Consider the following 25,040-nt stretch of genomic DNA (forward strand, 5'->3'; position numbering starts at 1 on the left):
CACCATGCTCGGCTGTTTGTTTTCATGCTGCTCCTCGGGGAGTGACACCTCCCCCCCGCCATTCTCTCTTTGGTGCGAAAATCCTGTATGCCACAAAGGTACATTTACACGTGGAGCCAAGTTGGCTGTCGTCTCTTTCTGTGCAGGAGGATTTTGAAGTCCAATAGACGCTGTAGGTGCTTTGCATCAATTGTCGGTTGAACACTGGCTGGCAGTAGTTGTAAGACATGTTGCATGACTAAGAGGAGGATGGTTTCTTCGCTGCCTTGCACCTGAGCATCATCTGTGCCCAGCGAACAGGGAGGAGCGTGGATGGGAAGATGCTTGACCTGGTGGCTTGTTGCGGGCACTCTCCGTGCACACAGGCTTCTGTTGCTGGCTTGAAGCCTTTGCTTTCTGGTTTGCTTGGGTTCAAATCACTTTGTGGAGAAGACCAAGGCAGAAGGGATGTCCTCTGTCCAGGAATTTGGTTTTGATCAGCACAAATTGCTAATTGGTGATGTAAGTGGATGAGAGCTGGGCTTTGGTGTATAACCTAGAGTTTGCACTTCCGTTTAGCCAGCAGAGCAGCAAAGGGCAGCAAATACAGTCGTCATTTTTTAGTGTGCAGCAGCTATAAATCCAGATGACACTACTAGCTATATGAACTTAGGCCACCCTCATCCCCTTCCAAGACAACATCCAACATAAAAACCAAGAGAAAGCTGGCCCAGAGAGCCAGTGCCTTTTAACTTTATAGCCTGAGGCCTCTGCAAGCCGCATGTCTAATATACCACGGCACTGTAACTCCTGGATCCTGGGACATAAAAATAGCTGTATTTATAAGGTGACAGATGCCCAGGCACCTCTACGGTTATTGCAGATAATCTCAGCAGTCAAGTATAAAGATAGGAAGAGAGCAGTTTAGCGCTGCAAGACCTTTGAATGGCACAGTTTTGTGGTGGGAGCAAACGCAGCCTCTCTTCCTGGATTCCCTTTACAAAAAGCGGCAGCCGGTGAACGCGCTCGTAATTCTAAGCACGTGGAAATAGGCCGGCGGGATGGAGGCATCCGGCACGTCTCCAAAGTCGGGCCGAAGTGGAATAAGCACCCGGACGCCCCCCATTGCAGAGAAGTGTGTGCAGGGAGTCATTTCCCTGCACGGTGCACCAGGCATCCAGAGGGCAGGACAATCTGCCATGGAGACCCATTCCCCGTGGACACCTGGTTTCAATTGCAGCATGATGCCGAGAGCAGCGTCCAAAGAATCGTGATCTTGCACAGACAGCCGTAGCGGTTTCCCTTCCAGACCAGTGCCTGCTTCGCTTTGCTTTGCATCCGTAGCTTTTCTCTCTGGTGTGCGTTTCAGGGCCCAGCCTTTAATTACAGGACCACTTAATATTTTCCTGCCATTATTCTGGATTGCTTTCATTGCCTTTTAGGTTTAGGGGCTTGGTGGTGTCGTATTTTGTTTGTTAGCATCTCCGGCGCTCGATGTTTCTAGAGGGAATACTTTTATTTGTTGGCAAATCAGTGACTTGATGAGGAAAATACAGTCCGGGCTTTCCTGCACAGTGACAGCTCCATGTGGGTTCTTTCAGAGAACAAGTTTGGTTATTCTTTACGTAATGAAAACCTTTTGTGAGCGCCAGAAAGGAAAGAGTTAGTTATTATATTTCCATGGCAGAAAACACCAGAGTATGTGAAATCAGAGCTGGAATGATTTCAGTATTGAATAAAGTGTTAGGAATAAATGTACAGAACAAATTGCTGTGTATGCGCTCTGGTACAAAGTGGTGTCATATACTGACTGCGAGCTTGGGGCCAGGTGAAGTGAATGGAGGCAAGTGGATCAGGAGAGGCACCGAGAGGCTTTTTGGTCTTGCAGTGCCTCTAAGTAGAAAAACGTGGGAAAAATGCTAGAAATTGGACGTCCAGCTAGCTAGATGAGGCAGTTTGCAGAGGTGGGAGTGCTCAACAGTTGTGCCCCGAAGCTCCTTTTTCATGCTGGGCTTGCAGCGGGGTCAGCAGCAGAACAACTCTTTTTATTTGAGAACGAGGAAAAAAGGGCCGCATCTACCAGCTGTGGTCATGGCAGACCTCAGCCATGCCACGTCCTGTGCCCTTGCAGTGTCCCTGATGTTCGGGTCAAATCTGCAGTCTTTTTGTTAACTCTTGGCTGAGAGAGTACATTTGTGAATCCTCTGTAGGGTCTTGTTCTTGCTGGTGCATCTGGAGTATCAGCCTGGAAATCTCTTCTTTAAGCTGCTCCCAGATCCGGGCTTTGGAAGCAGAAGAACAGTGTCCGAGCCAACAATAATTCAGGCAACAAAAATCTGATCTCTTTGCCATTGTCATCAAAAACAATAGGCATTAGAAAACCCTGGAAATGGAGCCTGGTTGTAGGTAACCTTAGAAGCGCGATACAGTGTCCTGCAGGAGAGCTAATAGAGATCTTTCGCAGGCAGGTCAACTGAAGATTTGTAACGTATATTAACGCTCCCAAAGCACAGGGAAGAGCACAAGGGGTTCAGGTCATAATTATATGTCTAAATCTATTGCTATTTTGCTTCCGGCCTCACTTGGCAGAACAAAGTAATGACATTGTTTCATCATCGGCGCACGTGATCTCATTAGGGCTCGGCTAAGCCTTTTGATCGGGAGCGCTCTCAAACTGATTTCAAGAGGCTGCATGTTTTCCTGTTCTTACACCCAAGAAGCTTCTTTCCCAAGAGCACGGTTTGTTAATCATGTAGATGGCAGACATTTTATCTCAAAAGGTGACGTTAAAAAAAAATGAAAAAAAACCCCCACATGAAAAGGAATTTATGAGCAAGGTACACTAATTAAGTGCCAATAACGGCATGCTTCAGTATCCCAGTATTATTGCAATTTTCCTCTTTGCCACTGTAAACAATCTCTCGTGGCGGTGTCAGCTCTAATATCTGCTGGAGAGGCTGTGGCAGTCGGAAGCTGAGGCCCTAGTCTGTGATGACTAATAGTCCATTTTTCTTCTGAAACGTTTGGATCAGGATTGCATTTGCAAGAGTAAACCGGTGGTGACACGGTGACCCAGCAAAGCACTGGGAGCAAGAAGAGGCACCTAGTAGTCAACACCGCATTAAGATGTTTAGAGAAGGGGATGTCTCCTGGTTACCCTAGTTATATATGATGTTTTAAATGTCTTCCAGCATTCTCTGGGCTGTTGTTTTTTTCATGTCCAAACACTGAAGCAAAAAATGACGAGATGATTATAAACCTGTAACCATCTTCCTATTCAGAGAGAGGGTTGGCTTTAAATGCACAACATCTCTCTGCTTTGATGTTTTGTTTTGTTTTTTTCTTTTTTGGTAGTTTGTCCCCAGCAAATTTTTATGCAAGGAACGGTTTGCAAAAAAGAGAGATGACCGGGCAGTGGTCCATAGCAACAATAAACCAGGTCGCCACAATGAGACCCGACTTTTCCCTCCAAGCTGGTGCGAGGCAGATAACTGAGCGGTGGCGTCATGCTGCCTAAGCATGCTTGCACTTGGTTTTTAAGGCAGATGGCAGATTTCTAAGCGCCGTCGTTCTAGATGTGCGGAGCGGTAATCTTTCTCATGAGAAGCTGTAACTGCTGCCAGCACCTCCTTGCGTCTCTCCCAAGGTCTGGCCTTGTCCTAACATTAGTGGTTAGCTTGGGAGAGCGTCACTTCTGATTGTTTCCTTTTGCAGAAACCACGCTGAGTTCGCTCAAGCAGCCGCACATGGACAGTTCTCCCGTCGTCCCTTCGCCCCATCAGAGAAGAGACTCGGACAGATACTGCCAGCTCTGCGCAGCCTGGTTCAACAACCCCATGATGGCCCAGCAGCATTATGATGGCAAAAAGCACAAAAAGAACGCGGCCCGGGCTGACTTACTCGAACAGCTAGGGAAGACGTTGGACTTGGGAGAGTTGAGAGGTGAGAGCCTTTGCGAACGTACACCGCCTGTGCGTGGGCAGAACAGACTTGTCCTCTTGGGGGTTGGATGTCTGCGCCCTGGCCAGGCTTTTCCCTCCCCTCTGTCATTCTTCGTGGCACCTTCCAGTCTTTCAGCACCCTTTGCTGCTTTCCACACCATCCATTCCTTTGCGGTCACGGCTGTCTCCCATCAGCATTGCTTGTGCCTCTCTCTAAGAAAGAGGATCTCAGAGAGGGTCTCCTGTATTAGCCCATTCCTATCTCCAGCCCGCACAGGCGCGCCGCTTTTGGAGCTGGCGGAGGGGATGTTGGTGGCCAACTGAGCCTGCCGGGGTGCTGTGCTTGTACCTTGACTCACTGTACGGTCTCGGGCGAAGGAGTCTCTACTTTGCAGGCCTTACTTTTGTGGAAACGGGCACCGAGTGTTGTTACTGCAATACACTGGAGCAGCCTCAGTGTATGCGTCCAGGTGCCCTTGGAGCCACTCGAATTCAAGTGCCCTCTCCCCCACCCCGAGCACGTGTATAAATGCCCAGTAGGCATCCGTTAATGTCTAAAGGAAGGGCCCTCTTTGAAGGCTGTTTTCTGCATTGCTCTAACCTCGTGCATTATGTGCGCACAAGATGATTTAATTAACATAGACCGGAGAGTGAGATGGGTTGGATTTTCAAGGCGGTAAAGGAGATTTGGCGCGTGCCAGCAGGGTGTTCCATAATGATCCCGTTAGTCTCTTTTGAATTTCCCTTTAATAACTCATAAATATATACTGTCGCTTGTGCCTTTCTTGGTTTCTAATAGAACTTGTAATGGTTACCCAGACCCATAGTGAGGTACCCAGGATGAGCCGGATGACTCACAGTATCATAAATATGACTCAGACAGCCGCTGACTCACCACCTCCTGCTGAAAATATGCAGCGAAGAATAAATGGGATGGTAACGTGCAAGTGCTCGCTACCTTGAACTGTGCTGAACTTGACTGTGCCTGGGGATGCGATTAGCACTGTATCAATCAATTGTGGAGTGTTTTCTTCCTTTGCTTGTGGCTTGGGAGAGCTGGAAATGGAGGACTTGAGCAAACCCCTCAGTCCATGCTGCATTTTTTAAACGGGCTGTGGCTCTGAACTGCATGGCCTAACTTGGATTTGAGGGTATGTCTGGTGTGCTGGAATCGTGCACGAATGGGCGGGGGAGGCAGCATGTGCGTACAAGCAGATGCACAGATCTCTGTGAAAGAAAGCACCTTCAGCTCAAGGGGGTTGCCTGTCAACCTGGCATTTTGGAGGGGCAGACCCCACGGGCATCCCGAGCACTCGGTTCTCCCAGCGCTTCTGGTGGAAAGTGCTTGTCACCCCAGTTGCACTGCCCTCAGTGCTTTTGCTGCACAGGAGAACTTGGAGGGGAGCTGTAGGACCTCTCTCCTGCCTCCCACAGTAGGAGGAAAGTAGGTCCAGATGGGCCGTCCCTACTCCCCGGGGACCTGCGGCTGGGTTAAGGAAGAGCAGATGGGCTTTGCACCCGTTTTCCCCAGAAGGGAGCAAAGCATCTGTGGCGTCCCACTTCTCCGGACTTCAACCAAATGCAGAGCAGCTGTTTGGCTGATCTGACTCGACTCGCCTATCGGGTTTCTCAGCCCGGTGCATGTGCAGCTCGCCTCGGGCCTCTGAAAGCTTGAGCTTTTCGTTGCAAAGCCAGACCGCGTTTAGCGAGCGTCTGGGATGAACGGGCGGTTCCTCAGCTTTCCCAGGCAAAGTGTCGCCTGGGTCGTGAACTGCCCACACGTGACTGGGTTCTGGTGATGCTTGGTTAATGCCGCTGAGTGAAGTGGGGAGATTTGCTGCCGATACCTTTCATGGGCAATGAGTGTTTCGAATCCATCTGGACAGAGGGGAAATGACATTTGGTTAACATTGCTGGTTGGGTGGACAGGAGGCATGTTACTCAGCATTCATTATTCTCACAGGCGTTCAGCAATCGTATGTCATTTCAGCTGGTTTTGCAGCACTGTCTACCCGGTGGAGGCCTGACATATTACTTGATAAATATGACGTGTGCTCACGATACCCGAGGGGTCCAGCTGCAAGCAGACGGTCTTCCCTTATTGAATGAGGATTAAAGTTTAATGCAGACCGGGGCGGTCCAAATGAAGCAATGTAAACTGTATTAATTAGCATGTACATACAGCCTTGCTTTTAGGAAGAACAAGCCTTAGGAACTCAGATAAGCATTGCAAATTGGGTTTTTGCAACACAACAGAGGCTATCCCCCTGGCTCTCCTCCTCGCCCCCGCTGCTGCAATAGTCTTTACAAAGTCAAACGTGCCAACAACACCTCACCCTGACTAAGTATCATTATCCTGACTAAGCCCCCAGCTCTGCCTAAATGCATGGGCTACTGGTCTGTGAACCAGGGGCAAACCTCTGTCTATTAACCCTGATTTCAAATTCAAATTGGATACCAAAGTTGTAATGCACCTAAGTCAACAGGCTTTAGAAAATAGTGAGCACGCTTCCAAACAGCCTGGGTTATTTCTGTAAGTCACGTGGGAGTTTTGGGGCTGGAGATGATCCTTGCTGAGAGCCACCAATCCGTGGACCCTGAAGTTGTGGGAGTGTGGGGGGGGTGGATAGCAAAGCTAACTTGGTCACCCACGGGAGCCATCCCCAGCTCTGCTATCAAGATCATCCCTGTTAATAATGCACCTAGCAGGCAATTTTGTTAAACAGCGCTTTGAGGAGCACGAGTCCCATTCCCAACTGTTGCAGAGCCACCTGGGCACCCCACTCCTGTCGACTTTCTGGGGAGTGCAGGCCCTTTGTCAGGCAAGCGCTTTGTGCAGTGCAGACTGGTGCACCTAATAAATTGGCTCTCCCCTCCCACCTTGGTGGACTTGTTTAGCAGTTCAGCTGCTAAGCACCCTTTGTTTTATGGCCCTAGGCCCCTCTTGTAGGAGGGGAGCGTCTGTAACAAATGGGAGGTTGGCATCAACTGGTGTTGGGATGTGGCTTGCGGGAGGTTTTCCATTTGTTAGTCCCTGTTCCGACAAAAAGCACGAGCAAAAATCCCATCCTTGCTTCGCCTGCAGGCTCATGTTGGGCAAGGCGGCTCCGGTCCATTGACACTTGGAGTGCCTCGTGCCCCACATGGAGAGGTGCAATTTCTGCGTGGTGTCTGGGGACCTCACACCCATGTCTTGGCAGCGCCAGGAGCACAAGCATGAACTTTCAGTAGAAACAGGGCAACGTGCCGTTTTCCTTCTCTGAAGGCGACCCAGAAAAGCAGCCCGATTTAAAACGTGCTTCTTCTAGCACCTACAAACTGTGAACCCTGCTGTCCCCAGCAACCGTTCGACCGTAGACCCGAGAGGGGGACAGTTCTTCTGTCCCCAGGGAGTTTTGTGCTTTGAGAATCCCCATCTGAAAAAACCCTTGAGGTCGGGCCACTTGGATCCGTTTTGCGAGCTCCAGAAAGCGCTGCTTGGATTGCACTTTTGTTTATCACTGTCGCTACTGCAGATTTCCAAATGAGCTATTGGGACCCAAAAGGAATGGTTGTGCCGTTGCGAAACTTTTAATTGCTTTCTTTAGAAACAGGATGTTAATGAAAACCGCCCCCTCCCTGCAGGAATGCTTGGTTTTGGCAAAGTGGCTCTTTCCAATGGAAAGCGTGACATTTGCATGTCAGCTGCCCAACCAGCTCTACCGTGGTGCTGCTCGAGATGCATTGGGGAATCCACTCCTGGGAAATGGCCCCAGAAACGAAGTTACGGGCTCCCGTGGGTGGTGAGGATCGCTGCACTGCTTTCCTGCGCTGTGCGCTGCAAGGTTGGCAGAAACTTGCTTTCCAGTGAAGCATTAACACCCAGAGACAGTCCCCATTTAAGCAGTGTGTGGAAACCTCGGGGACAGAAGGATGCTCTGTGGGTTCATACTTGGGAACTCAGCCCAAATCCCTCAGGCTTCGCACGAGGATTGAGCACCCCTGGGACACAGGTTTCCTAGGCTGACAGCAGTCAGGTGGCCTTAGTCCATCGACATGACCGTGGATCCCAAAGTAGTTGCACATCTGTGACTAGCTCCCATGTGAGAAACCCTCTGAAGGAGGCTGCCAGCAAAACCCGCTTCTGCCCCGGAGCCTGTGGTTCTGCATCTCGCAAGGAAAAGCTGCATCGCGTTAGGCTTCCTGGCTCTCCGATGCGTTCGTCATCCCCAGCTGTCCCAGGCGCTTTCTTCCCCCCTGAATGCAGGTCCCTGTTGTTCAGCTTGAACTCGAGAGTCAGCAAGCTGCTTCCCCAGATCACAGTGCGGGATTTCTCAGCGGGTTGTCGTGCTAGCCATCGTCTACTCTGGCTCCTAAATAGGTCTGTGTCTGGTTATGGGCCGCGTTAATTTTTTTTTTTTTCAAATTCCTTTTGAGAGATGTAAATGAAAAGGATTTAAGATGGCTTGTCTTAAAAATGTGCCCCAGCTCTCAGAATAATGGCACAGCCAGACAGCAGTCTTGTTCCTTGCTTCTGGGGTTTTGTTTCCCCTGTGCTGTAATATGTTTTCATGTATGATGTTTGCTGGGAGACTGATGGTGCCGAGGATTAGATGGGAAAAGAGATGCAGAAGGGAGATCTCTGTATTGTAACTCGTGTAATAACCAGGGTGGAGTGAGAGCTCTCGGGCAGTACAATCAATGAGAGAAAATAGCTTTATTTTTAGCAACCGCAACGCTGTGTGTAGCATCAAGTAAAAATGATAACGCCGGCAGTCAGCAGATATCTGCCAGTCTATCTAGCCGAGCAAACTCTCCTATTTGGTGGTGGCATTAAGCAGCACAACACGGCCCATCTTGCTTTCCCTTCTCCTTGTGCGTGTCAGCCGGTTGTATTCTTACATGCGCCCTGCATTCCCAGCGGGGTGTGTTATCTCGGCATTCGCTGGATGGCAAACTCACTTCCTTTTCATGTCCTCCCAGGTGGCCTGCACCACCGTGTTTTAAATATTAATTCTGTTTTGACTAGAGGGGGAACCTAGTGTTTGATTTATAGTATTGGAGTTGGCGGCATTGGTTGAAGTCCACAATCTTTTGATTTCCTGATAACGGTTAGCATAAAATATTTATTGATTAAATATGAATCTGTATTTGGACAAATAAGCGTGGAGCGATATTTAAGGGCAGCCGCGATGGAGGGATAAGTAAAGCAGCAGCCTGTCCTCCCAAACAGAATGGCGAGGCCTTGTTTTCTGTTCAGGAATGCAGAAGGAAGAGAAATCAGAAGTTGCCTTGGCAGTAGTACTTGTCCCTTCCCTCTGCGCAGCTCTTACTGGCGGTACAAGGGAGCGCATGGCTGCCTAGCCAAGCAAATCGGGTGCTTGGCCTGAGTAGGAGAAGCTTTTCAAGCTGTTGCGCAATGCTTGTCCATGCCTCTCAGATTAGTCTCCAGCCTGATGTCTCTTGAAAGCGTTTTGCATGCATTTCCAGACCTGCCAACTCAATCTCTTCCTAAGCTCCTGCTCTGATAGTCAGCGGGTCCCAGAAAGCTAATGCTGTCATCTGACAGCCTTATCTACCTGGCGACAAGCTTCAAACCTTTGGGAAGTTTTCTCCATGAGCAATATAGGAAGGTGTATATTTTATGTCTCCCTAACGAGTTTCTGCACTTGAGTGATGTTTGCAGCCCTGGGTATGTGTTACTGAATATGAAGTATCATACCAGCTTCCACTTAATCTGCCGGGACGGCATCTGCTGGAGCGGCTTATCTGACTGCAAGCCTGGCAGGAGAACCCTGTCGCTCTAATTACCCAATGCTTGTATCCAAACAAGAAGCCCTAGCTGGTCCCTTGGTGCCTGCTGTTTGGCTCCCAAGCTCCCAGTGTGCCATCTCAGCATCTCTGAGGACGTCTCCCGCCAGCGATGGGCAGGCGAGCGAGTCCCAGTGGTGCTGGTAAGAGGAGTCCCCTTGTCCGGGGATGCTGGTTGTTCAGCCACCCTCAGCCAACAGCTAGTTGAGCTGTCGAAGGGCAGACGTTCAAGAATATAACAACGTGGGCATGAAGCTTGGGGGCTTCCCACCCAGCCCTGTTCAACTGCTTGCGAAGCACCGCCATCCCAGCCTCCTGCCTTAGGGGTTGTTTTTTTTCTCTTTGTCTCAGTTTTCTCACCCGTCCGTCAGTTTGGTTGCCCTGGGTTATGGCATATGTGATCTGAGTCAGCTGGAAGTGTGGAGACCTAGCCTCTATTGTCTCAAGTTTGGCCTCATGACCTGGGGGGGTGGGCAGTGGCTTGAGTCCAGGTCAGGGTGTGATGCTTTTCACATTTGGTCGGTCACCAACAACACCTGCCCCAATCGAGTCTGGAAGGTGAGGTCAGGAGGGCTATTTAAGAGAGAGGCTCTCCAGGAAGAGGGGGAACCACAGTGGGACCTGTGCGCCGCAACTTGACCCTCGGCAACTTTCACTCTCTTCCAGGATGCTGGAAGTGAGTAAATGACCAGAACCTTAACTCGAAAGGTAGCGTACAGTAATGGAGAAGCGTATTAAAAGGCTATCAGGCCAGTTCTGTTTGCTCAGGGTATGCTTTTGAGACTTCTCTGACTTGTACCTCTCCCCAAGCCTACTCCCTCTATCCAATAAAGCTATGACCAGCTTTGGGGTACATGCTTGAGAGGGAACGGGCGCGTCTTTTTCTTCCCTTGACTTGGCTGAGTAAGGGAGGCGACCGTCTGTGCTTCAGGTTAAAGGAAGCACCCCAAGATCTCACAAAGGGCCAAGTGCTCTCAAGGTCTGCAAGGCCTGTGTACCCCAGGGGGCACAGGGCCTGAGCAATGACCAGACGCTGGGTGGTGGCACCGGTTACCCCAGGCTTGCGGGTGTGCCATAGGAAGGGGGTTGGCCAGTCGTAGGCATCCCAGGGGAGGCACTCGGACCTTGGCAGGTGGTCGGGCGGCTCAGTGCAGAAACGCCCCCTATTGCCCCGTCACACTGCTCACCCTGGGAGGGGAAGCTGCTGCATTAGGGGAACCGAGTTTGGCAGCTTCCAGCTTCTCTCAGACTGTGCCAGGCTTGAACGAAATTGCCTTTTGCTCCACCACGTGACATGTCGCCAATTTGATTTCTCGCCCGGCGTATTCATCTCTCCTCTCTCGCTCTCCTTCGTCCTCTAAAGCAGGTGGTCTCGACATGGGCAAAGGCCTTGCAGCAGCGACTGACAGATCTTTGGAATGGGATTCATGGGGAATTTAATTAATTATCGGTTCTGCTTGTTGCTAGCACTGAGCTGAAACTGAATTGCAAACGCCTTTCACTTTGAAGGTTGGTGCAGTGTGTAAAAGTATGTCCTTCATTAAGCAAGCCTGGAGTGGCTTTTCCATGCAAGTATATAGAGCTCTGAGTGAAGAAAGTGAACCGAAAACTTAAGGTACAGTCTTTTCTTTGTCCTGCCCATAGTTGTAACCTTGGGTTCTGTGAATTTCTGTGCAACAGCAAATTAGCTGCCAAGACACCTCACAAATGTGTGCGTCTCAGATGACTTGACATCACATCAGGCCTAGGTAGGGAACAAAAAAATGACATTTCTATAAATAATAAAATCAGCCAGCCTGTTCTCTCCTATCCACAGTTATCCATTCCTTTCTTATGTTCTCTTTGACATAATAGGCTGCAAGGTAAGAGTCACTTCCCACTGCGAATGCTTTGCACGCCTCGGGGCTGGCAGCCAACCTGGCTGGAAATAAAGCCGTGCTACACACACGCGAGCACATAACAGGTCCCAGCCACAACCTCGAAGCTGCCCAGCAAGGTGGAGATTTCTAAAGGAGGTGAACGTGGGCAGCTGTGCTCTCAGCTCAGCCTACTAAGTGCTTGTGGACTGCTGGGAGCAAGCACTTCACTATGCAGGGGTTGAAAAGTTCAGCTTGAAACACTAGTGGTGACCACCTGAAGCCATGGTACAGACTGAGCACAGGAGTTGGGGCAGAACCTGGGCGGCTCTCCAGCGATCTCGAGGCTCTTGTCTTCTGGCTTTTCCTTTGGCTTTCTCTGACTGCCAAGCTTTGATGCTTGCAGAGTGATGGAGACCTAGTTTCAGGGACAGCCTGGGATACTGGATGCTGGAAAAAGGCTTCGAGTACTGTGGGTACCGCTTTGGGTCGTGACCCTCCTGCTAAAACTCATTCGGCATCTCCGTGGACAAGCAGGGGGTCGCAGATGCAGAGAAGGGGGATCCAAGGCTACCTCGTAAAGGGACGGCGTCGGTGGCTCGCGGAATGAAATGCTGTTAACCTTTAGCTGTTGGTTGGTCTAGACGTTGGTATGGAGGGGGGCTACATAGGAATATTAACTTGAAAGCCTTTATATTGCCTCGGTTACAAAAGAGCTCAGTGACTGGAGACACAAACCGTGAAAAATTCTAGCCCTGCAACAGCTGTAACACGTGTCTTCCGCCCCTCGCAATTTCACAGTATGCGATATAAGTACTTTCGGTTCTCTGCTGTCATTTTTGCTTAGTGAAAAGCAATTGAACAAGTGTTCCCATGGAATGTGTTTTAATGCACTTTATGCAGAATGACATTAATGAGCCTGGTTATTAATATTTTATTTACGGCATATAGGAGTGTTATTCAATTTTACATGAATCGGTGTCAGGCTTCATGGCGAGGAACGCTGATGTGTCACAGTGGTGTAAAGGTAAACACCAGTGCAGTAAGAAGAGTCACCAGGAGTTTGTTCCCAGATCTAATTCACTCCTCCCCGCTCGGCATAAATGATATAAAAGCCGCTGTCAAATCCGGCGTGCTTGCCTTGTGAAAGCTGTTTGGTCTCCTCCACGTCTCGCTGACTGCAACGGCCTGGACCCATCCTGCCAGGGTCCACACGCAGCCCCTGCGCACCCACCTTCTTGGGGCAAGAGGCCAAGCAGAAAAAGCTACCTGTCTTGAAAATGCAAAAGCATCTGCTTTTGCATTTGGGGTTTGCAGAAAGTGTGCAGCTGGCCCTGGGGGCTCAAGGAATCTTTCTGCAGCCTGTGCAGTAAAATGGCACAGGAGATTCAGGCCTTTGATATTAGGAAAGAGCCAACTTAACCCCAAGGTGGTTCAGCATGGGGACAGGCTGGAAATCTCTGTCGCTGGAAGCTCTCGCCTGGGATGGTGTAGGTAGAGGCAATCCTGATGTTGTCCAGAGGTTCCTGCCAGGTAGATGATTCTGTATCCCACTTCGCAGCTGTCGGCCACAGGCTCATAATCACCGTGGTTATTTGTGCAGCTCCTTCGGTGTCCGTAGGGTTGCATCCTACCGCAACACCGAGGCCCTTGGCTCGGAAAGGCATCCGCTGCTGTTTGGCTGTCAAAGCAGGGGCCAGTCTTTCAAAGCAGCTCCGCATCTATCACACGGCATTTATTAGTGTAACAAGACAAGGTTACGGAGTGACTTAATCATGGTCGGCAATTACCTACAGGAATTAGATAATAGGGAGGGCTTTGCAGTCTAGCAAAGAACCTGACGCCTGAAGGTTGGCCCTGGGTGAGTCAGGCAAGAAATGGGGGCGCAGGTTTCATCTCGAGGGTGGCGAACGGGGGTTGTGGGTCAGGCGCTATCCCTGGGAGTTTTTACATCAGGTTTGGCTCTGTTTTCAAAGAGATGCTGTAGTTCAAGTGGGCGTTCCTTTAGGGAAGCACCATGGCTTGTGTTGCTAGATTAGGTGATCACGGTGGTAAATCCATGGAAATGGGGACTTCCTGGCTTCGGTCAGTCTGTAAGGCAGTCTCAAAATCCTTCTCGCATCAAGCTCGGGGGGAACGGTGCACAGTCTCCAAACCAGAGCTGCTCTGAGAGAGGCAAAGGTGCCATTACCCACGTGGGAAAATGCCTTCCCTGCCTATTCTTGGTTCTGCGCCCCTTGGTACAGACCTTGGCTGACAAGGAGGCCCAGGCTTTATATGCTAGTCCCATTTTTAGCAGGCTGTTTGTCTTTATCGGCGTAAGGGAGGCTGAATATCATTAATTTTGATATTGTGCTCTGCGGTTCCCAGGATAGCTGGTGCCCTGTATTGTCTGTTGAAAATTAGTTCCATTTGGTAGATTATCCAGAGCTAATTTTATTTCTTTTTGTCACAGTCCTGCAGGGCTTATTTCACACTTCAGATCGGGGATGCGAAAGTCGCTCTGAAAACATTCGATTGCAGCTGAGATTTTGCAGCCTCTCTCCTCCCGTCCTGCCGGGCCTCCGGCGTTGTCACTGATGCTGCCACAGGCGGGCGTGGCAATGTGGCGGGACGTGGGCTGATAGTGGATGGTGCGTTGCACCCGGCTGTGGTCTAGTTGAGCAAAGAAGAGGTATAGTCTCTTCGTTTGTGTGCCGAGGCAAAAGGGGCCTCCCCATGGGCTCCTTCTTCTTGCTAGCCTGAAACTCCCAGTTCAGAGGTGGGATACCTTTTATTAGCCCAAGAAGAAACTGCAAAAATATGATCTTTCTTGGCCTGGAAGCTTGCCAAGAGAAAGAATTTTTTTTTTTTGCCATGTCTTAGTTGGGCTAATAAAAGGTATCGTCTCTGAACCAAGAGTTTTAGAGGTTTGCCTTCCTTTGTGTAGCCAAGTGTGAGCACATCATGGTAACCCCTTGGATGCTGGCAGGACCCCTGGCTTCACCCTTGAGTACAGACCAAAGGAAATCCTGTTACAAAGCACATGTCCCCAGACCTAGTAGCTGTTTCTGGGCGGTACAGTCCCTGCCCAGCCCCTCGCCATGATGAGGAGCTTGCTCCAGAGCGCAGGGCCTGCTTGACAGTAACTCGCTGTCCAAAGCAAAAGTTTCTTTGTACAACGTGGGCTCCAGCCTTCTTATGGCAGCCACAAAGATGGACAAATGCAAACAGTTTGAAAGTCGGGCTCGGATCCTAGCAAGTTAGGGTTGGCAGGGACCTCGTGAGGTCAGCTAGTCCTGGATGCGCTGCTCCGGACAGAAATGTGGGCCTTGGACTCGGTGCTTTTATCCACCGGAGCGGTATTAGATTTCTTAGCTGCTGACAAAAAAAATTCAGAGTCAAATTTTCGTTTTATTGCCCTGATACTGCACGTGCAAATAACTGATAGGAAGCAGCCTTTAAGTATTCAGATCAGTGCCAAGGATATCAACAGTTTTCGCTGGGTTTTATCCTCCATATTCTTGGAGCATTATTAGTAATAAAGATAATCCCTCCCTAAATGAATGTAGACTGTTTCTCTGGGTGGCTAGTGGAGGATTTGAGGCTGACCCAGTTACAGTCTCTTCTCTGCCTTTCAGGCTTGCGAGCTGTCAGAGTAGCTAGCTACGCATTGTCACCGACTTCTGCTTAAGCTAGTGTGCAATATGCCAAGCACTAATGTTTGCAAGGTGCTCCGGGAGAGAAATGACATAATTCAGAGGTGGAAAACCGTGAAGTCTCTATACACCTGCCTCTGGCTCCAAATACCATCTCGACTACCTGCGATTTGTTTAACCGGGTGCTTCTGTTTCTTTGCCTCCATGAATTCCTAGAGCTTGTCATCGTTTCATGTGGCTAGTGCCCTCCTACCAGCAAGAATAGTTACTGCTGTGGAGTACCTGTTGGAGAGTGAAGGATGGGCATGGTGGGATCTGGGGAAATTGAGGACGTATAATTCGGTCGGTCAGGGCAAGAAAGCCGTTTCAATGAGGTGCGTGTTGGGTGCTGGCCGCTTGTCCGAGGGTGCCTGGTCACCCTTTGTGCTCCAGTAGGAAGTGTTATGTTTCTATGTGGAGGTGTTTTTACTTCCACTTGCCATCGAAGCATCTGACCTGTAACGAGCCTGATGTTGTGGAGCACTGGTCTCCTCCTGTGCAATTGACCCTGTTGTTGGTCACAATCAGTAAGCTGATTGCAAACCTTCCCCTTCCTTCCTCAGAAGCAATTTTTCTCCCCGGCTTTCCATACACAGCCCTCTTCCGACACGAACGCTCTGATTTTGAAAGGAGCAGAAATCTGATCAGGAGCACCTAGTAATCAAGGGGAGCTGCTGAGTTGATGCTTATAAATGTGTAATTCATTCAGTCTGGGTCGTTCCTTCAAAAGCGGGGATGTAACCTGTTAGAGGCCAGGATGACCTTCCCGAGTGGCTCAGTGTGCAACTTGAGGACTGGAGGGGACAGGAGTACATTTGAAAAGAATAAGTCAGATTCAACTGCCAAGCGAGATGGCGGTATAAATCAACCAGTATCCTGTCCAGCCCGCCTCCCCGTATCATCTGCAAATGCTTGAGAGGCATTCGCAGGAGGGTGAGTTATGTCGCATTGTTGGCACCTTGAATTTTTATGTGTAAAACCAATGGCTGCATTGCACGTAGGTAATTGAAGCTCAAGACAAGCATGCCAGACAAATGGCCCAAACAAATTAAACTGTTACATGCATACAAGCACCGCTGCTGTGCAACAAAGAGCCATTACTCAGGGAATTGTGTGCATGCACAATAGCTGCTAAAGAAATGCCCGGTATCACCGACAGTCTTGTGTGGATTACATTTGTCGAGATTCAGGGGGTTTTCATTAGCGATTCAGAGTTGCTGCATAGAAAATGTAGCTGTGTATCAAACATGTCATCGGTGAGATCAGTCAGAAGCCGGGCTGCTGGGCATGGAAGCAGAGACCGAGAAATAGCCGGCATGCCAGCCCGCTGCCTGCAGCTTAGCCAGACCCCGCAGCGTGGCGTGCGGGGGGACCCCGCGGTGTCCGCCTGGGATACTGTGGCCAGCAGCAGTGTCTGCAGAGGTACTTGATGAAGGGCAGGCGGGGTGGGGACCTTTGGATGGCTTTTCGGGGGAAAGAGAGAATCGCTGCGGCCGTCTCGCGTTGTAAGAGGCCCAGCCACTTCCAGGGGCTCGATTTACTGGACTCCTGTTTTCAGTCATGCCATGATGGGAAGCGATGTGTTTATAGCACCAGAACCAGCCCAGGCTGCGGTCCTCTGAACAGCGGGTTTGGGACTTTCTTCCCACAAAGGGACGGCGCGGCATAAAGCGACGCACGCGACGCGCGCGGCTGCATCTGACGCCTCTGAGCACCGCGACAGTGAGGGTGCAGCTTTTCCCGGAGCATGGCCTGAAAAGCCTGGCCACGGTCACCCTGTCAGCAAGCTCCCAGTTTCGGGAGAGGACCTCAGTGTGCCAGCTCTGTTTGTGCTTTTACTTTTCTTGGATATTATCCAGCGCTTAAACCATCTGCTAGTACCATAAAAGCTTATGAGGGTCCATTATTTCTGTCAGGCAGTGCTATAAATAAAGGAAGATGTGTCTGTCTGTTGTGCTGGAAAAAAACACCCAAGCTACTCCGAGTAAAACACAGTGAGGATTCCTCATTTCAGGTGTCCGGTGCCTGCAGACTCTGTACTTCCCTCGGATCAGTGCAACGTGCCCTGTGCTGGGCACGGTGCCCACCGGTCTCCTTCAACCCTGGCCCAGGGAGGGATCGTGGAAGGCAGTTTTCAGGCCTTTCACTTAATCGATGCACGAGAGTTGTCGCTCCAGGGGCTGCCGCCTCCAACCTTCGCTTTTGCCCCCCAGATCGACAGATCGTTATTTTTAACGGCAGAGAGGTTTCTAAACCTTTACCAAGACTTCACGGTCATGCCACTAATCAATGCTGGTAGGTGTCTGCCTATAAATAGCGTGGGCAAAAATAATTGTTGCGTGTCCCTCTCCTTATTACAAAATGCCAGTTTTTTGGCGTTCCTGAGAGAAAGCGTTACTGAATATTACAGTATAAATCCAGTGGAAATGTTACAGATCCCCACATGGTCTGGGATGCATCTAAAGTACTAAGCAGCAGGGGAGGCATAATGAAACATGTCTCTACAAAGAAATAAATGGGCAAAAGAGACCATAAAGGAGCTTGAACAAAAAAAGAGCATGTTTGAGAGAATGGCTGACAAATGAACAGAAGCGTCTCAGACTCATTATGCGACTGCAGATTGCAAATAAGCAAGCCTCTCCGGTTGTACTCCAAAGTTCCCGGCTGGCAACTTTCTGGAGCAAGAAGAGGCAGTGGAAATGATGGGCCCAAGCAGTGAAGCCACCACAGTGGAAAATGCAGCTGCTCGCCCCAATCCGTAGCGATGCAGCCGTGTCGCAGGTCTGCCTGAGCACCAGGGCCCATCAGGTTGGTGGGGTGAAGGCCAGTATTTTCTGTAAGCGGCAGCATGCAGTGAGAGGGGTGGCTAGCATCACCCCCAGCCACCCCGAGTCCTAGTTGGGACAACCAGGTGCCCATTTAGGTGCTGGGAAAATACCCCTTGGATATGAGGAAAAACTCTCTCACTGGGAGGGCAGTAAAACACTGAAGCAGGTTACCCAGAGAGGTGACGGCCTCTCCCTCCTTGGAGGTTTTTAAGACCCGGCTAGGCAAAGCCTTGGCTGGGACAATGGAGCTGGGGCTGGTCCTACCTTGAGCAGGGGGCTGGACTAGACATGACCTCCTGAGGTCCCTTCCAGCCCTCTTTGTCTACAATTTACAGCTGTGTTGACAGGAGCCAGCCTCCACTGTGGGTCCAAAAGAGGGATCAAACTCATAGCGAGATGCCCTAACCTTGTAGTCACCATGGCTTAGGCCTGACAAGATATGGAGGAGGAGAAATTCACAGATTCCTAGATGCTGGGGTCGGAAGGGACCTCCCGCCCTGGGCAGGAAAGAGTGCTGGGGTCAGGTTGCCTGTCCAGCCTTGTCTTGAAGACCCCCCTACCCATATAAGCGGCCTCCTCTAGACCCTTGAGTCTGTCGACGTCTTTCTTGAAGTACGGCGCCTAAAACTAGGAGTTGCAGCTGCTCTCTGATCGCCTCTAGGACCAATGGTGCGTTGGAATTGCCCGGGGATGCGAAAGTCCCAGGTCATGAGAGCGGTCATCTTGCTGAGTTCAGCATTGTTTCCACGACACCAGAATGTGAAGGATCCCGCCCTAGTTTTCTATAGAAGAAAACCGTTCCCCTCTCAACGTTAAAATGTTTAACGGCTTTATGTAAGGGCGGCTCTCAGGTTGGATGCAGAAGAGTTAGGGAGCCACAGATGACCGTGGTCAAGGAGTGACGTGGAGTCTGATGCTGCTTCTTCAGAAGCTATGCATTGCCATAGGGGATCAAACTGCTAAAAGTGGGGAAAGGAGGAACTTGAGCTGATCCAAGAACCGTATTCATGGCTTTCCTTGCTCGCTTTTGCTTGGGGGACCAGCGCTGCCAGAGCCCCGGGATGCACATTATTTTAAAGCATTTATCCCACGCTTAAACACTGGAGCTCTTTTGTCCTTTCTTGTTTTACTTAGTTACAAGTGATGACTGCTCTCAGAGAGGTTGGTCACAAAATCTCACCAGACAGCTAGCAGCTCTTCCCAGTCGCCTAGAGCGTTGAAGCCACAGTTGGTCTCAAAAGTGACAGGCATAAGAGGAGATCTGAACGGCTTCAGAGGCACGAGCCACGGCGGTGGTCTCTGACTTGGGTGTGCTCCAGTTGCGTTCCCTCAAATGCTGCCCGACCCGAGATGTCTCACAGCAACTTGTTAGTAAATGTGCTGACTCTGCGGGGGCCACTGGAAAATAAATGTAGACCTCAGGATACAGCTGGATGCTTTTTCTCTGCCGACATGCCCTCGAAACTGTCATTTCATCCTCTGTATTGAGGGCACAGAATGACACGTTTGTGGAACTTGTCCCAAATAATGCAATTAATTAGGATGTGAAAGCTCTGACTCATTACTGCTGGGAAAGCGATCCAGTTCCTCTTGTCATTTAAGACGAACAGCAACCAAAGGGCTTTCAGTTCAGTGAAAGGGGCTCCATTTTGTGCGGGTCCAGTTTTGAACCCGACTGCAGCAGAAGGAAAAAACCGGGGTCTTTTATGCGCTCGCACCAAACCCACGGCTGCTTATTTCCAGAGAGGGGAAGCGTTTCAAGAGTTATACCTCAAGCTGGCTTCTGTAGTTAAATATTACAAGCAGGTTTTCCTTGCTTGAGAGGCCGATGTCTGCAATTCAGCTGCCACTCTCTGTATTTCGTTTAATCAGATTGAACACTTAGGCAGAGATGGAAGATTATGGCTAGCTTCTTTTTGGAAAATAATTAGACACTAAAGTTGCAGTAAGGCAAGACGCAGGCCAGTGAAACTCAGCGTCGACGTGTCCTCTGGAGAGCAGATTTTCATCTCGGGATGCCTAACGACATTGCGGCGACCTTGTTCCCTGGGAAGGCATAGGAGTGCGAGACAAAGCCAGAGCCACGTTGTAGTTGACGTCTGCATACATGCCATCAGGCATCCGTCTCCTGATACGAGTGTGCCACTTCCTAAGTGATAGGTGAGAGAGAGTGAAGGGCTTTGGCAAAGATGAGTAGGCAAGAAAGAGTAAGCTTATTATAGAAAGTAGTACACAATTTTCCCAGTGACATTTTTATGGTAAGTCGTGCTAATGATTTCTTTTTTCACAAGGAGAGAATCGAGTCCATTACTAAATGGATGTACATGAGCTGCATGTGCATGCACAAACGCACGAGTCTACCTGCGCAGTCTGCGTTGACCTAAATCGACGTGTTCTCGGCAGCGTCCTTCTGCCAGTCCCGGGGCTCCCCGAGTGGCGCGGGCTGAGATGACTCTAGCTACGCGAAGCGGGTTTAGGATGCTGGAGGCGTTAGCACGCCGGGTGCCAAGTGAAAACTGACTCTGAAAAACGTGGAGAGAAGACTTGCCCTTCTGGGGGAAAAATGCTTTCAGGGGTCCCCATTAAAACCTGTAATCGCTGGCAAGGCTGCCACCCACACAAGTGATTAAGATTCAATAAGAGTGTTGTTCATGTGTGCTGTTAAATTGGTGCCTGAGCATTAAAGCCTTATTATCTTAATTGAATGCGTTACCAATTTCCTATCACCGCCATCCTGATTTCTGACACGAAGGTTAAAGCATAGCGTCTTCGTTTCCAAGGGCCTGTGCGAAATAAGAAGTTGGGATTATTCGTTTTGACTTGCACCCCTTCCCCCCCCCGTCACTGTGCCGTCTCCAGCGCTGGAGGGAGCGTTGAGCTATGCGTGCAGGTTGTCGTGCCACCTCTCCTGTTGCACTGAATAAATTCAGTGAAATAGGGACGTCCGTGCCCAACTCGTTCTGCCACAATAGTTGGCATTTTCAGTGAGTTATCGGAACTTATTTTAAATATCACAAACTTCAAATGAAATGGCACAGACTCTTTTAACCTGCTCTGTGATTAATTACTTGGGCACAAGAGAGAGAGCATAGAAAAATGACTTGGGGAAAGTGGCCAAGCTCTTTAAATCTGACTTTCAAATGGGAGAGAGTGACTCGATCCAGTAATGTTCTCCACCAGCTGCTGTGCCTGTCCATGCTTGGGAGCAAGTGAGATTTTGTTCCCTTATTTTTCCATGCTCATTTGCTCTAATTCTACGGGGCCTTTTTCAGAGCTGCTCCTGGTTTTGTAAGACTCCAAATAAAATGGAAAGGCAGCTGTCAAATTCACCCCGTGTCCGTCTGTCTATAGGTGGATTGGACAGTTGAGAAATTATATATCTTATCCAGAATCAAACAAGGTGTTTGCTTTGCGCGCATGCACACGCACACATTTATTTTTTTGGTACTGCTTCCAGGTGAAAATGGGCCCTTGGATAAGAAAAGGCAAAAATCTACCTTTGGTTTTGCTGCCGTGTTCTTCATGGGATCACACCGACTTCAGCAAACAGGCCAAAATCAAAAATCTGCAATGGGAAGGGACCCATAGGTAACGGTGACCAAATTTCGAGTCCCTTAAGAAATTGTTTAATGTGGAGGACTTGGCTTGAACCCGTGGGAGATTTGCCCTCTTGTCTCTCTTGGCCTGTGGTTGCTAATTCCAAGTTGAACAGTTGGGCGGGCGTCTACACATCTCACTGAGATGCCACAATGCTTAGGCCCTTGATCAATGCTAGACTGGATCAAAATGTGGGATGAAAAGGCAACTCCAAGGAATGAAATTAATTTTGAAGAGTGATTTGTAGAAGTTCCTCTAAGCACAGCTGCAGAATGGGGGAAAGTCCTAGGCAATTCATTATGCTAGGTCTAAAGAGCCTACAGTTGAGGATGCCATATATTACATGTTCTCAGTGAATTATGGTAACAGATTCTAAGCATTTGGAGCGATTATTTATATAGCTGTGCCTGTGCAGAAAGAAGACCATGGCAAGTCGAGAGAGACTATTATACGGTACATTAAAAAGGCTCTTAAAAAGTGCGGCAGTCCATATCCAAGAATTCCACCGCTCCGGTGTTTCCAAACAGAGCTTGTCAATTAAGCTTGAAACGCTCTCTCCAAACCTTTGCCGGAGTGAATTGCTGCAAAACAAAAACCCAACCACGGGGGCAATCTGTAATTTGCAATCCCATTGTTTTGCAGGCGAACGGACGTGAAATTACTTTAGCATTAGCAGTTTATTGTAATGCCGAGGTATGTTTACCGTCAGCGATGGTGACACGACCTGTGATCTGAAGGGAATCATTAGGTGGTTAGCATACACGAGAAAGGGAGACGTGGGGGGCCGGGGGGGGGACTACTCTGCTCCATACAGAATACCAAGGGAGACCACAAACTAGGGACAGTGGTAAGTATTGGGTCTTTCTGTGTTTTATTTATGTAGGATTGTGCTTACAGTATAAAACCCTGAGATTGCCATCTCCTTTTTGAGACTGTCCGCAAGAGAGACGGGCGTTTAACGGGCATTCGCTTCCCCTCTGTCTATTCAAAGAAAAGATGTTAAAGGAAGCCCTTAAACGACCGTTCCTGTAAATCTGTTTGGAAGCCAGCGCATCCCTTCCCCAAGGTTAAAGACCAACGGAGTCGAATGGCCTGAACTCTGCGGAGAGAAAGGAGCCTTTGTCCTTTCTTCTGGGGCAAAGGCAGGCTCCCCGTTGCATTGTCTCTTGGTGCCCCACGCTGGATTTCTGCCAGCCAGGACCTGGTTCTCCTGTACCTTTCCACCCTGCCAACAGCTTGGGCGGTGGGAAGCAAGTAAGTCCTTTCTTTGTCCCGTGTCCCGTCATCCGCAGGCAGGGCCGTGCCTGCCCGAATGACTGCGGTGTAAACCCCAGCCTCTGGCGTGACCCACTGCTGGCCCGTCAGATGTGTTGGGAAGCACGGTGGCTGCTGCACCCCCTGCGAGCTTTGCACAGATGTTGCAGGCTGGGATTTTGGGGCTTGCTGTTGCTGTTGAAGGACCAGAGCCACCTCGGTGCTGTGGGCCAAAGAGTGCAGAGAAACCCCTCCCTGCATCGGGGCGTGGGCAAGGAGGTGCGGCTGCCAGGGGCATGGCCCCCTCCTTCAACGGGGCCCAGACTCCTGCGTTCTTCTCCTCGCTCTGCCGTGCAATGGCAGATCCCCCTGCGCTCCCAGCCTCTTGGTGTCCCTGTATGTCCCCAGAGTTAGAGGGGGCCTGTGATGTGCCAACACTTAGCAAGTGCTTTGACATCCTCCGGTGAAGGATGTCTTATAACTGCAGAGAGCATCTGTCACAGGGGCCTTCTCGTTCTGCACGGGCTTTTAGCTTCTGCTGCAAAAGACAAAGACCCCAGCACCCGCCCCATTTCTTGGCCTAAATCGCTCAGGGGTGGGAAGAGAGTGGAACAACAAATCATCCGAGATCTGCAATGTCAGAAACCAGGGGGAGATCTAAAGAAACCTCCGCAGCAACATCGCTTTCTCCTGCACTTGCAAGCAGCCACCAAAGAGCGTGTGGGATACAGGCCTGTCTAGCGAGGCACCAGAGGAGCGGTGGTGTGTAAGTAATGACAAAGCCTGAGCGGCACCTGACAGATCGTTGCTTTCTGCGCAGAGGAGGGGAGCATGCCAAGCGCTCGGAGTAAATGCGGGAGGCTTGGAGGAAACGGCGCCGTTCTCCGGAGAATCTGAACTGACGCGCATCAGGAGGGAAGTCGGCTGGTGTGGGGGGCTGATGGGCTGCGTGCTGTCCTGGGAGACATGGCCCATCGTGGCCCGGCCATTTTCCAGAGCTGCCGGTTCCCTGGGAACTTGCTTTTGGGGTTTCAGTTCTCCAGGGCAATTGTAGTCTGCCGACTGCGCTGGACTCAGCAGCAACATCAGCCATGGTGGGCAACAGAAAGCCCACAGCAAAGAGAAGCCATGCTTTTGGCACGCGTCTTTGGCTATCGGTTGCTCTGCATTTCTGTGGTGATCCCAGGGATTGATTTACTGTGATTTGTGTGCACGGTCCGTTTCCTTCAGCACCCTGGGAAGACTGCGGTTGAACGGATGCGCTGCAGAAGAGGCGCTGGAATGGTGTTGATGGGCAAGGGCCGTCTCAGAAAGCACTTGGTCTAGACAAATATCGGCATCGGACCCTGACGCAGCAGTAGCTATATTAACCTTGCGGCTGTTTAACTCTCTTCTTTTTAACCAAGAAAAAGTGGTTAGGATGTACCCGTATCAGCCTCTTCCTCCTTGTGCATGTAACACCAAGTCCCGATTGCTTTTGTAACACCTCGTGTTATTCTGTAGGTGTCTTACGATCCAATCAGAAATCTCTTCGGAGCTAACTTGCACGTTTTCGGCTGTCTTGCTTCCATGTGCATGGCTCCCAATTTATAATCGTAATAAAAAAGCAACCTCGTCTTCTGCGCACGCTTGCTAGGAGCAAGTAAATAGCTCCTGGAGATGGTGAGCATCTGAGGGCCTCCCTCCAAGGGCTTTTGGAGACCCACTTTACAGGTCAGCTCTGGCGAGGAGTCCGGCCACAGGTTGGTTTCCCGGCGGGTGGCCGGTTCTCGAGCTCTGGACTGTGCGCACACCTTCGCTGTGATGTTTGCTCGTCCTGCATTGTGCCGTTCCTTTGGTGACAAGCATGCAGGAGCCCGCTGAATTGCCCCCTTGCTGCCTGGCCATCCGAGCCTGGAGGCCGAGCACTGACTTCGGGCAGCACGGCAGCTGAAAGCAAGGCCCTTCTCTGTGCTCCAGGAGGGACAAAGTAGACGAGGAGGGGGTGTGCCTGTCCTTGACAAGGAGCAGTGAGATGGGTCAGGAAGTGCGCACTTCATACCGATTTTCAGGGCCGTGTGAAGGAAAGGCCCTTTCCCCAGTGAGGAGGACAGGGCAGGCAGCAGGTCATCGAGTATC

General features: G+C 50.3%; 1 protein-coding gene across 3 annotated transcripts in view; it reads left to right on the forward strand.

The window, feature by feature from the left end:
- The window catches only part of ZMAT4 (zinc finger matrin-type 4), a 113,490-nt gene that overhangs the window by 69,763 nt on the left and 18,687 nt on the right, over positions 1–25,040 (forward strand). For all 3 annotated transcript variants that reach the window (XM_090052052.1, XM_090052051.1, XM_090052053.1), the window contains exon 5: positions 3,694–3,921. In XM_090052052.1, the coding sequence (XP_089908178.1) occupies positions 3,694–3,921 (228 nt within the window). The remainder of the gene's footprint in view (positions 1–3,693; positions 3,922–25,040) is intronic.

This window comes from Crocodylus siamensis, chromosome 6, assembly GCF_052110815.1.
Source record: "Crocodylus siamensis isolate JL-2025a chromosome 6, ASM5211081v1, whole genome shotgun sequence".
NCBI classification, from domain to species: Eukaryota; Metazoa; Chordata; order Crocodylia; family Crocodylidae; genus Crocodylus; species Crocodylus siamensis.